Raw genomic sequence first — 16,076 nt, 5'->3', positions numbered from 1 at the left:
TGAGAGTTTTCCTGAATTTCATTTGAAATAAAAGTCCACTTGTCTTCAGTGAAGACAAAAAGATGAAAGTACAGCTATTTTAGCAATGTATCAGTATAGTGTGGGTGGACCTGTGAACCTGCAGGTTATGTGATATCACCTTATTTTAAAGGAAGTTAACTCTTTGTCAGATAAACACCTTTCATTAAAGATTTCTGCACATAGCAGTAATAGGGATACAAGGAAATCTGCTGTCTTGTGCTGGCCACAGGTTTTCAGGATGTATTAATAGATAGGATTAGTGAAGAATAGGTCAGAAGGCTGCAAAGCTCCTGTCCCTTGAGATTTTCTTCTTTAGATCATTAGTCTTATTGAAGAGCTCCCTTGAACACAGGGAGCAGAAACTGAGGAAAAGGCTGGAACCATTTTATTCACCAGGACATACTGAGGAAGGGGTAATTTCTGAGTCATAAGCTCCACTGAAAATGTCTGTCCAGTTTTCTGCACAGGCACCCTGGAGGAACAACAACATCAGTTTTCTGACCAGAGAGGCAGCTGTAACAGAGCAAGGAGAGACTATCATAGGTTTCTACCTGTTGGCTTTAGGTATGTATTTGGCTTGGATGTGAAAGGAAGCTCTTAAAGCAGAGTTTGTTATCAAGTTCAAAGTGATTCGTTTAGATTTCATCCCTAATGGAACAGGATGTTAGAAAATGCAACTTTTTTTCTTCAGCTATTATAAGATCAGAGAAGTACAGTTTGTTTTTGTTAAAAAGAGATTCATAATCAACACAGAAATCTTGAGTAAAAATAAATAGTCAAACATGTGAAATTTCAACTAATATTCACTGAACTTAATATGAGGGAAGATAAAAAATGTACCCTACCTGAAGTACATGATAATTCTGTGTCTTCTTGTGTCTCAGTAGCACTGAATTTATGTTCTCTGATTTTCAGAGTTACGGCTGTTGACAAACAATTGTCATCCTACAATTACCTCCTGCAGAGACACACAATATGGTTCTGTAGTTTTAACTTTTTTAAACTGTACTGTTCTTGTCTTAAATGTTTGATGCACATAGAAATTGACTTCTTCAAACAGGATCTGTGAAAGACCTAAGTACTAGAACATCATCCTGTGTTAGCAGTCACAATACCAAGTGTTTATTTTAGTTCTGCTGGAAGACAGCACTAAGAGTGTACAATAAGGATTTGAAAATGGCACTCAGGATGAACTGACTCTGATCCCGGTGCAATTTTGGTTTGCTTGTTTATATATTACCTATTTTGGGCAGACTTATTGCTGAATACAAGGAAACTTTATGAAATTTCAGAGTGCAGGTCTGCTAGGTAATAAAAAATTTCAACCATAAAACCTCACAGGACAATACAATAAAACTTAACTTTTATTAAATCTGTTCTTCTAAACAGCATATATAAAAATGTTTCTGCTTTTAAATGATTGGTCTAAACAGATTGTTTTCTTATTCTAAGCTTATTAATATTTCAGTTAGCTTATTAGCCTGCAGCTTATGCTTGACAAAGGTCTGTGGAAGTTAAAATGTAAAATGATAAATATTTTAATATGTTTACATGAGACTTTCTTTTTTATCTGTAGGAACTAGGGAGGAACAAGTTGTGCTTAGAACAAAAACAGAGATTCTAGCAGAAACATGTATGGCTTCTATCTTAGGAGACTTAATTTGAAGAGTGGTCATAAGGTAAATTAGATGTATTCCAATTTATCCCCAATCTGTCCACATCTGTGTATTCCTTCATGAAAAGCTGTGAAATGTCTGCACCATCAGCTAATGAAATAATCAGTTGCACTTAAGACTAGAAAGAATATCCTAGGTCAGCAAGGCCAGTCCCCTGCTGTGACAATATATAATCTCATTCACAAAGCTATCATGCTCCCTCATATAACTGGCTAGAGTTTTTTTGATGATGTTACTCACTCTTCCAATTGAAAGCCTGTTCTTCATTTTGTTTCTGTGCAGGATAGGAACCTTTCCCTGAGTTCTTAGCTAAAGTGATCACACAAACTTTATACCCTTTTTTGTCACTCATTTTAATTGAAATAATTTTTCTGCCTGCAACTAACATCCTATGGTCGATCTGTGTTCCTGAAGGTATAATCATGCCTTAAGGTTAACTTTTGTGTTCTTATTTTAAGCAGTTAGGTGTTTGGGTTTTTTTGGTTGGTTGATTTTAAGGGGGGACAGGGAGGTTTAATTATAATTCATTTATCTCCTGTCGTAATATCCTTTCTCCTGTCATCCCAGCATATCATCCTAACAGCCTGATAGGCAGGACTGAATATGGCATCCAGGCAAGGTCTTGCCATCACTATTCAAATTAATACTTTCCCAACTCTAGTGATTCCTCCTAGTGTTGCCTCTGCATCACACTGGTAGTTCAAACTTCTTCCGTCTGTCGACCAACAGAGATGTTTTCCTCTGCTGCTTCATGATGGTGACCCTACATCTTCTAGCAAATATATAGGTGCCTAAGCCTTTAGGTTGTATGTTTATTGGATTTTGACTGCTCCAGATCCTTCTGCCCAGCTTAAAAGTACTTGGCATGTCATAGATGCTGTTCTTGAAACTTATCTCTGGATTTAAGACTCAAGTCACATTTCTAGCAAAGTATGTACAAGCAGCAGTAGCACTACTCCAGTTTAAGTGTAGTGTGGATCTGGTTAAAACTCATGGATGTAGGTATACCTTTTTGCAATGAGAACTTTTGGAAAAAAATCTGTTGGTAACACATAAACCGGAAAAGTCCTCAAGTCTTTTTCTCCTCAAAGATCTAGTGTCGCACTTCTGCAAGCACCAACCACAACAATTTACAGCTATTAGTTTTATGTACACCAATAACTCAGTCTATCCAGGGATGTGGTAGAACAAAGTAGTCTGTCATGCAGACACCCTCTTGCCCTTTTGGCAGCACAGGAAAAAGGCCAGTCCATGCATTACCTTCCTGTACCTCCATTCCTTTTAGGGATCTGGCAAGACAATCTGTATTAGCAGGAGTCTATGGATGCTTCCTTACATAAAGCTCCAAAGATGTTCATATTTGATACTCTTGGGTTTTTGATGCCTCGAAAAACAGCTTCAATGATTAAACTCCCATAATTACTGCTTTCTTTTCTTGAGTCTTAATATATCAGTGCAGCTTCTTGCAAACTCTGACATGCATTTCCAGCAGCAAAGGGATGTATGTGCTTGGTGTTAGCACTTATCTTGAAGATGGAGTTCCTCTGAATCTCTTCACCTTCACAGGATAAACTCCAAAAATCATTATCTTAGGCCAAGTCTTCCCATAGTATTGACTGAGGATGTGAGTACCCAAGAACCATGATCTAACACCTTTTGCTGAGATAAGGCCTCTGTGTGCATCCCCTTCTGGAAATTCTCACAGGTCACAGGTTGCACAGATGTCATATGTGATAGACAGGACACTACTATATGTGTTGTACATGACACACCAGCCAGGCAGTTTTGGATCCAGACAAGGGGTCCTCAGCACAGTGCATAGAAACCTGAGCTCACTGTTTTAGCACACTAACATCACAAGCAAATCATCATCAAAGTGTGTTTTGCAAATGCTGATGGATTTTGAGATCATTGTGCTGCTTCATGGCATCCAAGTCACTATTTCATCACTCCCCTTGCTATTGTTTTGGCCAGGAGAACAGCAAAGTGTGGGGAAAATGCAATGCCAATTGGATAGAAGTGATCCATTCTCAGAGGGACTATCTGCAAGTGATAGCAGCCACTGAGTTACCCTTCGTTAGGTCATCTGCGTCAGCATCCTCTTTCTGAAGGCAGCACTCTCTTTCCCTCCTTCCCTTCAATGAGCTCAGAACTGTCAGAGACAGACAGGTGAAAGCTTGTCCTTCTGCTAGGATTACATCTGATCCGGTTTTCCCTATGCCCTATGAGGTGTAGTACTGTGGAAAATCCTTGTGTAGTTTAAATTAGGAGGTGCAATTTAAAAGTACTGTCCACTGCTGCTGGCTGCTAGATATGGGGGAAAAATATAAAGAATATTTTTCTTCAAAATTATTAGTTGGAATTCGTAAGTTGTTTTTTTCCCCACATTTATACACAATTTGTTCTATGCTTGTTTTCCCTAGTGTCACAGTTAACTGGGACTGTTAGAATGAATACTTGGCATAAAAGGAAATTTTAAGCCAGTGGGAGAGAGCATTTCTTAGAGAAAAAACTCTGATTTTTTTGTGAGTGCTTATATCAGAAAGACATGCTGAGAGCATTACCAATCCCATCAGAAAACAGGAACAGACCACAAGACCCAAACATGTCTTTAAAAGGCACACGTTTTTGAATGGTAATAGTAAACTGTTATTTGACAAGTGACAGAATGAGTGTTATTTTGGGACTTTGACAGATAAATCTAAGAAGGTGAGAAAGGAAACAAACTATTCACAGAACATTCATCCACAAAATGATTGCATTTATTGAACAAATAATCTCTCCACGCTTTGTCAAGTCTGAAACATGATGACTTCTTCTTCCTGTCAGAATTGGCAATATGCCCTGGACAGGATATCGTGTGTGTACAATTGGCAGCAAAGACTGAAAACAGAGCAGGGTCACTTCACAGTTGCAATAGTTAATGACAGCTTTGCAAATTCTCTGGATTTTATCACTGTTTTAAATAAAGTTTCCTAGGCTGAAAATCTTTTACAGCAAATCTCTTCGGAGAGGCATTTTGGCTTGTGTATATGTAGTTGAACCAGTAACTGACTTCATTCATGCCTGCTCTGTATTGAAATGCTCAGTCACATTTATATCCTAGACAAAGGTTATTTGCTGAAGGAAGAGTCTAGTTTGTGACAGTGAAACACCTTTTGCTCTCATTTCTTGGATTCTTCCACTTAAGGCTCTATGTACATTTTAAACTGCATATGAGTGAATTGTTACACCCATTTTTTCTATTTTATTCTTGTCAGAAGGCCATGCAATAATGTCTAATAAGAGTAAGTCTAAGTACAATGTTATGGTTTTAGGGGAGAGAGGTTGTTTGGTTTTAGGTGTTTTTTCAGTTGGGGGCGGTTGTTTTTCTGGTTTGGGGTGGTTTGTCTTTTTTTTTGAATCAGTGAGTCAATATAGGTAGCAACCTCAGACCAGCACATTTATCTGATGGCACAGAGATCCAGTGTCCCACAGTCACTACTGTAGTTGGTAGCACTTCTATGTGACCACTCTTTTTGTTAGTCTGTGATTTGCTGAGAATTGAGTTCCTTCAATGTCTTTTTTTTTTAATCCTTGTGTTAATATGGTCTACTACCCAGACAGATCATTTTAGGCACTGGATATGCCAGTGCAGGTTCTCCACGTACTTTGTTTTAAAGGACCATACCTACCTGCAGAAGTCATACTTGCTCTGTAACCTTATCTCCCTCAATGCTTCCCTCAACTCCATCCTCGGTTTGTGAATGTAGTTCCAAAAAATTATCAAAAACACTGTGTCTCTGTTGTCTCCATCTAAAAAGTGTAATGTTGTTTTATGTGACATTTTGCTCAATTTCTTCTTAAGATACTTTAACTGAAAACCCTCCAGGCTCAGGGGAATTTGCTCTATTCCCAGGAAGGGCAGGTGTCTGACACTTTAAGGGTAGCCCTCCTATACATTACACTGTGTTGAAAAAAGTTTTGCTGTTTACAAGGAGTGTAATTTTATTTTGTCTGCCATCTTAGCACTATGTCTTCATAATAACAGGGAAAAAAACTTTCATGCCTACTGACTCGAAAATTATCCTACCTTACAGAAGGTAGAACTGACATACACAAGCAACACAACTCCCATATTTACATTGCAGACAATCCCTTTGCGCTCCAAAATCTTCCTCCCCCAGCGCCCTGCTCTGCCTACTTATAATACCTAGACTCAGACAATAGTCAGAAAATCCCTGACTTAAAGTGCATCCAGTTGTTCGAAACAAGACTTGATTAAGAAACATTGTCACCTAGTGGCCAGAATAAGATGTATTTATCATTGTTGATCTTATAATGAGATATATATAAATTATATGTGTGTATCTCAGTGTATCATTGCACCAGTGACTATTTCTGGTTAATACCATATACTGACATTTCAGCTCTTCGCATTTCAAAAGCTCTTCAGTAAACCATATGCATTTACTAAGCAAGACAGAGCAGTAGCAGCTTGGCAATGCTGCAAAGAGAAGCTATTAAAAGGAAATTGCTCCACAGAAAAAGCAGTTCATAGTACCGTACAGAGATTGTCCCATCAACCACCTCCCCTCCCACTCCAAAGTATCCAGAGCACCTCAACATGGGGTATGTACCCAACTTCTCTGTTGGCAGAACGAATGACTTGCTCATCAGCATTTCAGATCCTGATACTCCCACATGGCCTGGAGACTCAAGAGGCAATTTTCTCCCCTCCCTTCCTAGCCAAGGCAGCCTGGTGGTAAAGTGCTGGGTTCTTGACATATGAGGTGATGCTTCCTGGAGGAAAGCAACTGCCCTCTTGCTGTAACATTAAACACACCAGCCATCTTTTCTCTTGTGAACTCCTTTGATATCCAGAGATGCTGTGTAATACCATCATGTCACATCCCTCTTTATTGTGTATATCCATCTCTCACTGTGTTAATATACAATAGCCTTGCTCTGAGGTATCTATTGTTCGTGTCTGGATAGAGGGCTGTGGATCAGCTCTTTTCTTACTCGCCTGGTAGTGTCATACCCTGGCATAAACCACCAGGTGTTGCATTCCTAATCCTATCCTAGGCTGCAGACACTTAAAAGAGGTCGTGTTTTGCTCCACCCTGCCAAGGTGAAGTGAGGCCACCAATGTCAAAAGTGGCAGAGCTGGTCTGTAGGGTAGAAACAGGAGCCAGCAGGAAGCCTGGTGCTGCCCAGCCTGCTGCTCAGCGCCTTTCCATCAACCACCCTGCAACCACCCCCTTCACAGGCTAAACCACATTTTCAACACTGAGTTTGACACTTACGAATAAACATTTTGTTAAAAATTGTTCATTTCCACGTGCCTATGTCATCTCAAAAAGTGGGATGAAAATGAGTGGAGCAATAGCTGTGGACATTTGGAAACTCTTAGGTCTCTCCAACTGAGTAATTGTCTGACTTTCTACAGCTTTATAGTCATCTCCCTTGTATTTTCTCTATAAACTTAGACATACATATGTCAGGCATCTCTGTTCCTGGAGAGTAAGAGAGGATACAATTTTCTTTAAAAAATAAATAAAAAGAGACTTTAAAATTCTGTTAAAAACATTCGCTTCATATGGATTATCAGGTGCATTACTGAAAAATGTTCCCATCTGGGACAGACTTTGCTGCAAGGAGATCCTAGACTGTGCTAAGAGAAGACACTTAATTGTATTAGCTGCCCTTCTCGAGAGAGGACTGGTAAAGTGGCTCTCTGGCTATGTGCATGAACCTTCTGTATCCATTTTTGTGTACAAGGTACCTAAACAGATGCAGCTTTTGACAGATTGTTTGTAGTCTCTGCTTAGCTCTAACAATCTTTCCTCCTTCCTATTTTCCCCAGATGTTACACTCCATGAGTACATCTTCATGAATTTCACCTCCATGAATTTCATCCACTTATGGAAAAAAACTTCTCTAGGCCCTTAAAGTGTGGATCTTTGACAGTTGCAGCAGCAGCTCTTTGTGTTTGTTCTATTACTGAAGTTATTCGCTCATTCCTGCTTCTGAAATGTACCCAGCTACTCAAAAAGCCTCCATGCCTAGGTTTTCTAGTGGATAATTTGGTTTAATATGCTTCTAATGGAGCAAAAGGGTAATTTTAGAAGAGATGTCATACATTGACACACTCAGCTGCTTCTTGCTTTATTTGCTTTTTATATTATAGAATCATAGAATGGCCTCATTTGGAAGGGACCTTAAAGATCTAGTTCTATGGATTTAATTTTTCTTTTCCAGGTTGGCTGTCTTGGTTTGGAAACAGCATTGTGATTTTTGTCCTGTATAAACAAAGACATCTTCTGCAGCCTACTGACTACCTCACATTTAACTTGGCAGTATCAGATGCTAGTATCTCCGTGTTTGGTTATTCGCGAGGGATCATTGAAATCTTCAATGTCTTCAGAGATGATGGATTCATTATCACATCAATATGGACTTGCCAGGTAAGATTGGATTACACTTAATTAGGCAAAACAAGTGCAGCTATTTCTGTGAGTGTGCTGTATATAAATAACCAGACAGTTTCCAAAGAATGAAAAGAGATAGTGACTGACCTTTGAAAAGGGCAGTGTTCTGTTTTGTTACACCTATAAATCTATGCATTTGATCAGTGTTTGATGAATTTTCAGTGGTTTTTTTTCCTATATATTTGCAATAGTTCTTACCAGTCTGGGGTTTTTTACTTCATGTCAGAGCTCACGCTCATGTTGGAAAGCTAAGGCGTAGGCTGTACTTGTCTTCAGCTCACCTGAAGTCAACCTGGTTGTTGGCACTTTAACATTTGGCTTAAAGCAATGTAGACTCTTACTTGACAAGGCATGTAGAGCAAAGTCTCCATGCAGCATTTGGGCATACCCATATATTTTAGCATACAACTTTTTGCACTAAGTCAGTTGTAACTTGTCAATCGCCTTCCTAAATTCTTGGTTGCTTCATTGCCTGTAGTAGAATGAGTATTTTTGCTTAATGGCATAGTCTTCCCTGAACTTGGAGGCAGCTTTTTGTTGGAGAACTTGGAAAAGTTATTGCTAATTCTGAAACATATGTGCATAGACAGAATATAAATGCACCCCATGGACAGATAAGCACAAGCCTGGTTCCTGGCGCTTTTAGTAACATCTGTGAGAAAGATTATACTCTGTTTTGTGAGGGAATCAAAAATCTGAAAATGACAGGATAGCCTACGGCAAGGTGTAAAAGAAGTCATGATGAAGGAAATGGGAGAAAGAAATAATCCTCTTTTCTTGGTGTTCTGTGTTTTGGGGTTTTTTTTCAAAGAGGAAGTTGAGCTATTGTGCAGCACAAATGAAAGAACATTTACAGTTCATATTCCCTCCTTTTCAATAAAAAGGTTCAGTTTCTGCAGAGAAAACTTCAGTTTCCCATTGAAGATTGATTAGCATAGGAGGTGTAGCTTGAACTTAAAAAGAATTATTTTATTGTTTAAAATGCATGTCTAGTCATTTGGCAGAAAAGGATTTATCAAAATGAAGCTAATTATTTCCTCAGCAAAATCTACTTTTTTGCTAATGAGAACACCTACAATTGCAATCTAAGGTCTGTTGAGAAAAAACTTTGACTTTTTTTAAAAATTGAAAACTTTGAAGTTATCAGATAAATAAACACACACCTGCAAACTGTAAATTAATTCCCACACTCAGAAGCAAAAAGATGCTCATCTTCACCCTATTTCAAGGAAGGTTGGGGCTGTGACTAAGAAAGGAAAGGTAAAATCTGTATCTCCAGGTTCTGTTGCATCTTTGTTGCAGATTTCCTCTGTAAGAAAGGTTAAGCCATTCAGTGTGAAATCCTGAACCAAGATCTGTGGCATAACTTAATGTTTACAGCCTAACAGGTTGAAAGAGGTAATATTAAATGACTCTTCTGCATCCCTACTCCAAGTTCTTTCAGATACTTGCTTACACTGTGATTCCTTTTTTTGTGGCTGTAAAAAACAGCACACACGGGAATTGACAAGGCATGGCACACTGTGTCTGTACCTCTGGATTTCCATGGGAACCTCTGCCAGCAGCCTTACTGATTTCTTTCACAATGCCTCTGCCTGGGAATCCCTCTTTGACTGACTTGGAGTTGTTTAGACATGTTATGATGATCAGACTTTCTTTTTTGAGGTGTAAAAATACTGGGATAGAGGTGTGCTTGAACTTTATGTGATGGAGGTGGGCTTAATCTCACTGTGCTTGAACTGCCTTTACAAGGAGAAAAGTGGACCATAGCATTTTTAGGGCACTCAGACAGTTCATTGGTCAGGCTGTGTTAAGTAATCTTTTTTAGATCTTCTGGTTTTAAACAGCATTCATTTGTAAAGTTTGGATATCCAGCAAAATTTTGGGATCCAAAGATGTTGTGCAGGACACTAATAATGCATTGGCTTTTATTAACACTCTGATTTGCAGAACATTAAAGTTGCTGCTTTGATAATCGTCTGTAGGCTCTAAAAGTTAGCATTTATCATTCAAAATAGGAATGTATACTGTACTAGTGCTAAGTAAAAATTAGTGGTAATCTGGAAAAGTCAATTTGTACTCTGAATTAATAGTCTAAATTGGTCGTGACTTGTTGAGTGGTCAAACCAGTTATAGCTTTTTGAGAGAAAATCATGTAGGATTCCCATTTCAATCAAGATTTTGTTCTGTCTTGAGGAAGGGGGTGGGCTCCAAAATATGTTTAAACCCTGACATCCATCTTAACTATTAAGCTTGATCAAACAGAAACCAATGATGAAAACTAGGTTATGGAAACAGAGTGGCTGTTTTTTAAGAAGAATATTGTGCAGAAATAACAGGAAACTTCTGTGCATAAAAAAAAATGTGAATGTTCCCATGTGTGTGTGGATAGCCTGCACAAAGATCATTCTAAAAGTGTTCCATGTTGAACCGCAGTAGTGTTTGGATTGCTTGCTTTTTGGTATTTATACAATATGATGGGTTTGTAGTCTGATCAGAACGGGTCTCACATCTAGAACATGAGAAGTAAGGAGCTTGGTGCCAAGAAGGTAAAGCCCATGCTCTCTGTCACAACCCCTCAAAGTCAGTGTCTCTTGCTTCCCTCACTGCACTCAGGCTCTTCTACAAGTAGCTGAGGTAGCAATTTGGGCTGCTGCCCACATGAACGTGGCTCTTCCCTTGGCATGGCCCGTGTGTTTTCCTTTACTTGGTTTGATTTGCTGAGTCCAGAGGATGGCCTTAATTGGCTTTCTGTCATTGTCTGGTTCACTACACATTTGCTCCTATTGATCAGTCAGCTTTTACGTAGAGAAATTTTATTTTCCCAAGCTAGCCTGTCATTTCTGTTTATGAAGAATTTTCATCAGCTCACCTCACTTAATCCACCTAACTATTTTGTTTTCCTCTGACTTGGGTCTCCTTCTGTGTCCTCAGGTAAAATTTTTCAAATTAAAGTTCACCATTCTTGGCTGCTTCAATTAGAGGGAGTGGGGGAAAGACAGACCAATAGTACTTCTCTCAAATCAACTTAGTCTTTGAAAACTCTCTGTAGCAAAAGATGTATCTCCAGCTACAAGGACCATCTTGCTGCACACCTGCTGCATGGGACAGATAGGTGTGATCCTGTTCTCCTCCTCTGTATGGAAGAAATGACACTTTTCTTCACCATGCCAAACATTTATTTTTTTTTCGAAGTCTGATAGAGCTCTTCTCTCAGGAATGAGGTAGTGTGGTGGGTCTGTATCCAAATGCTGCCCCTGTTGAATGCTGTGTACAAATATGGTTTTCCAAGTGTGGCTCTTGGAATTTGATTTCACTTCTTTTTTATCCCTTCTCTGCTCTACCACTGCCTCTTATTCCTGATCTGAACAGGGGGAGGACAGTCAGTCTCTAGCACATTCATTTTTTAGTCTTTGGTAATATTATCAGTAAGTAAACTAGTTTGTATGGTAAATTTCAGATCAGAAAATGTAAGCCAGTGATGAAGTGGCCTCTTTTCCCCTACTTACCATACTTCTAGTGAAAAGCTACCTCAGGGTATATTTTTGTCCTTCCCATATGTTTTTCTATTCTACTACTATTCTACTATTATTCTATTCTACTGTTCTATTCTGTTCTACTGAATTAGAAGTTGCACTGAAACCTCTAAATAACATTGTGTACAAATGTTCTTACATGTAGGAAGTAGAAAAAATATTAATTCTCTTCAGGTAAGCACCACAGTTTTTACTAAACCTTATTCATCAAATGACAGAAAGTTTTTCTTGTATCTCTTAATCATGTGGTGAATACAACAAAAGATGGAGACTTCAGGAAGCCTCTAAATATAGGGGAAGGATTATAACCTATCTGATCCCCATACGTCCGTTGCAGTCATGTCTGAAACCAAGAATGGGCTGTGCAGTGCATTAGGATTTGAAATCCTTCATAATCCTGGTACTTCAGTTAAAACTTGTTTCCACTGGTTGACTCTTCTAAATTTCTGATTTTATTTTAGATTTTGATAGTACCGTTTGGTTATTTTAACATCAATTTTATAAATACTTAAGAATTTTATTTTGAGCATCAAAAAAATTGACAGCTCTTATCATGTGCTCACTCTCTTGGTATAGGTTTCTTGAAAAAAACATTATTTATTTCCGACTGCTTCTTACATCTGAGGTGTGTCTTGGCTGAGCACAACGTAGTTATCTCCAGGTCATGGTACCGTCACGGACATACCCACTGTCACTGACGTGCTGGCTGACGCTATTATGGCAGATGCCCTCACCTCACTATCAGCCTAGGTATTCCCGGTCCATCTGGCTAGCCAGATGGTGCCAGAGCATCCCCAGCAGATCTGAATATGCACAGAAACAGCCTCAGGGGGAAACATAAAAAAAAAAGTTCTGCTTTGAGGTATTAGTTAGCACCACAGTAGCCTGTCTGACAGGATCCACCCCCACTGCCTCTGTCCCTGCAGCCTGCCCTCACCATCCCAAGGGCCAGCCTGGATGGACCTGCCTTCACCCTCTTCTGCTGAAACTGCTTTGTGTTGTGCAGAATAATAAAGACACTGAGGGGAGCAAAAGAGAAAGAGAAATTACTGTCTCACCCTGTAGTTGGGTTTACTACAAAGCAGTGAGGAAACACAATGTTTCTGTATTCTTGTCTGACATACCCTGGACAGAAACAACTGGCATTGTGGTGAGCAGCAGTAAGCCCCACACTGCACGCAGGTGTTGTCCTACTCCATTAGCCATAATACACTTGTGCACAGTTGCCTGAAAGCACCAGCTATGTGCTGTATGTGTATCCTGAAAGGGCACTTCCTGGCATGGCCAGGAAGTCAAAAATTTTCTAGAAGCATCAGACTTGTGCATGCATTGCATGTGCATGCATTGAGGAGTACATGGCCCACAGAAATGTACAGGATTTCTTGCACTGTAGTAGATTTTCCAAGTTGTGGTGGTGTAGCTGATCAATTTGCCAGCTGAAATCCCAGTTAAATGGGGATTCCTAAGAAAAGCTAGATTAGATGTGCAATATCCCTGCTTTAACAATGCTGCTGTTGGACAAGGAGGGTTCCCCTCCCTCCGGTAGGTGTGTGACTACTAATGTAGGGAGATTCTTTTTGTCTTTGGCCCCAGTATTTGTTTGCTTTAGGGATAGTAGGACAACCCCTTATGATGAATATTTTTGGGGCTATGGGGATGTGGGTCTGGGCACCTTTGGATGGAGAAAAGTAAATCCAGCTCTCCCACACACTCCATGGAGCTAAAGTGAGAATGGGTCAGCAGTCCCTCTGCTTTTTACAGTGACACTGCTTAATTTTTAAAAGGTCTTGCACAGTTAAGGGAAGGATATGGCTGTGAATACCAAGAAATCCCAATCTTTTGCACCAAGAAGTAAGACTTTAAAAATCAAAAGAGAGGTGAAATGTGCCCCTCACCCTGTTCTCTTGGCTATATTAGAAGCCTCATTTGCTCACCAGCTTTTGCCACCTCCAATCTAAGAGCCAAACTTGGAGCCACAACCCTCCTTTCACCAGGGAAATGACCAAAGCCTACAAGGCTGAGCACAGCAGCTCTTATCCTCTTTCGTAGATGCAAGTTCCAGTCAACGCGTCTTGCTAGCACCCAAAAACATCTAGAATCTTTGGTGTTATTATATGTTCAGAGGTCTAGTATGACATTTCTGAGAAGTAATGTCTATCTTTTATAAAATTAGAGCTGAGGTTCTGAAACGCCAAAATGAAAATTGCAGAAGTAGGAAATCCTGCGAACAGTATGATGAAAATACATGTGCTCTTTTCAGAAGTTTTGGGGGAAGGACTTATCTCTTTTCCTATACATACATTGTAAAAAATTGCTAAATCTTGTCTGAGGATGAAACAGAGAATTAATACTTTCTTCTTTTAATAAAATCTTCTGATAAATCAAAAACACTAAAGACATTTATATTCTTTTTTAAAATAGAGTAGATTTGGAGAACATTGATTTCTGTCCATTTAATATAACTCATAAAACCAACCAATTGTTTACTTAGCTAGACTATCGACTCTCTTGACTCAGTTAGTGATTTTATGCATTATGTAAATACCAATACAATAAACGTTTACATACTACCATATGTGGTATTGTTCTGGGGGAGATGAGCAACCAGGGGTAGCTCAGCAGTCAGTGTGACCAGATAACAATGTCAGATTGAAAGAACAAAAATGAAACCTCATAAATTTTCTTTCTCCTGCCTTACCAGTACTGGGGAGATTACGGAGGAAAATGGCAGACAGTGTCACTACTGCCCAGTATCTGTAGGCATTTTTTGTCAAACTTCTTCTATATTAAGCATCCATTCACATTGCTCCATCATCCACTCATTTTTTCCTTCACCAAATAATCCAGTTTTCAACCCACTCCATATATAACAAGCACCCTTTGAGTGTATGTCTCATCCCCACATCTGCCTCTCATTCTCCACATTAGCCAGCTCTGTGAGTACCCTACTCACCACAAAACTCTTGCTCATAAACCCCACACAAATCCAGAAGCTGTTCATCTAGAAAAGTAAGTCCACTGAGGTGGATAAAGGTTTGCTCGTGCTCACACTCTGCCCCAGATTGCTGCTGCGAGATGTAGTGATGGTTGCCATGACTGTCCTTGCCCACATCTGAGAGTACCTGAATGTTCTTCCACGTTTTTCCTCCTCTTTCTTCCTATGGGAACCAGTCTGTGCAGACACACTTTGAGTTCACCTGTACTTTCACTTGTGTTCTGGCTCCACTGCACTGCAGGAGCACCTTTCTCCTTAGCACAGTTTTCTGCAGTAGGTTAACTTTGGCAGAGGTTTTCCACCCAAAGATTGAGCTAATTCAATCTTGATTGGTGTAAAAAATCTTTCAATATCACTGTATATCCCAGTGTCCAAGCAGGTTGATTGAGAGTGAGCCAGGAAAAAACAGATTTTTTTCTCAAATCATAATAGCCCAGGAATGTCTGTTTAGTTGAAAAATTTTCAGCTATCTACTTATAAGATATTAAAAGAATTCAAACAAAATGTAAAAGGGAGTGAAAAATAGTTATATACTATCCTAGCACAGTACTAGGGTGTGATAGTGTTGGGATTTTACTTATATATAGCTTATCATTCCTGACATTTCAGTAAGATGAAAATAACCCAAAGTTAAATCACAGAGCTGGCACTAAGAGCATTAACAGATAAAACAGGTGTTAAAAGTGCTGGAGAAAAGCTGTGTACTGTTACCTTTGTATTCAGCTCACCTCAGCAGACTGATTCACTGTGAAAGGTAGGATGTGGAGACTGATTTATAATGCAAATTCAAAGAAAAGAGTGCCCTTTACTTCACCTCTGCTGTGCTACTAAGTCTTCCTCTCGCAGATATGTTTTTCTGAAACAAATTTATATCTCAATTATGAACACAAGAATGTATCCTCATTCTTGTTTACTTGTGCAACTGAGATTTGGACACTGAAGAAAAAAAGTTGCAGAGATATTAGTCTTCCCTATATCTTTATTTCTGGTCTGCCTTGATATAATCTGTAGAGTGTGCACAGTGCAGTCAAAGATATTAAAGCAACTCATGTAGACATCTGTGAGCTAAATTTTAATGAGAAAAATACTTCATCTGCAGGGAAGGGGGGAAAAACTGCCTTAGCACAAACAGAACCATTAGCAACATAGAAGATCATTTCAGTGTAACTAATGTGACTGCAGGGAAGTTCCGCCAGTTTTCATTATCCATGAGTTTTCCCTCATTTTCCTCTAAATTATTATTTCTGCAGTCAATTGCGACAAACTAGGGAAGTTATATATTTGGTACTTTAAAAATTATGAATGTCCAAACTATCTGTTTCCTTGTTTAACAAGTCTGACGTAGCCCCTCCTGTGACACCCGAGAACTGTCAGA

The 16,076-nt window shown here is 39.2% G+C and overlaps 1 protein-coding gene across 1 annotated transcript in view; it reads left to right on the top strand.

Moving 5' to 3' along the window:
- The first annotated feature begins 464 nt into the window (after positions 1-464).
- LOC103765802 (opsin-5) overlaps positions 465-16,076 on the top strand; it is a 28,811-nt gene continuing 13,199 nt past the window's right edge. The window contains exons 1-2 of the mRNA XM_008932764.2: positions 465-585; positions 7,941-8,146. Coding sequence (XP_008931012.1) covers positions 465-585; positions 7,941-8,146 — 327 coding nt within the window. The remainder of the gene's footprint in view (positions 586-7,940; positions 8,147-16,076) is intronic.

The sequence above is a fragment of the Manacus vitellinus genome, unplaced genomic scaffold (assembly GCF_001715985.3).
Source record: "Manacus vitellinus isolate BGI_N305 unplaced genomic scaffold, ASM171598v3 scaffold_8_pilon, whole genome shotgun sequence".
In the NCBI taxonomy this organism is placed as follows: domain Eukaryota; kingdom Metazoa; phylum Chordata; class Aves; order Passeriformes; family Pipridae; genus Manacus; species Manacus vitellinus.
The sequence above is the reverse complement of the archived record's forward strand: the minus strand, read 5'-3'. Positions and strand labels throughout refer to the sequence as shown.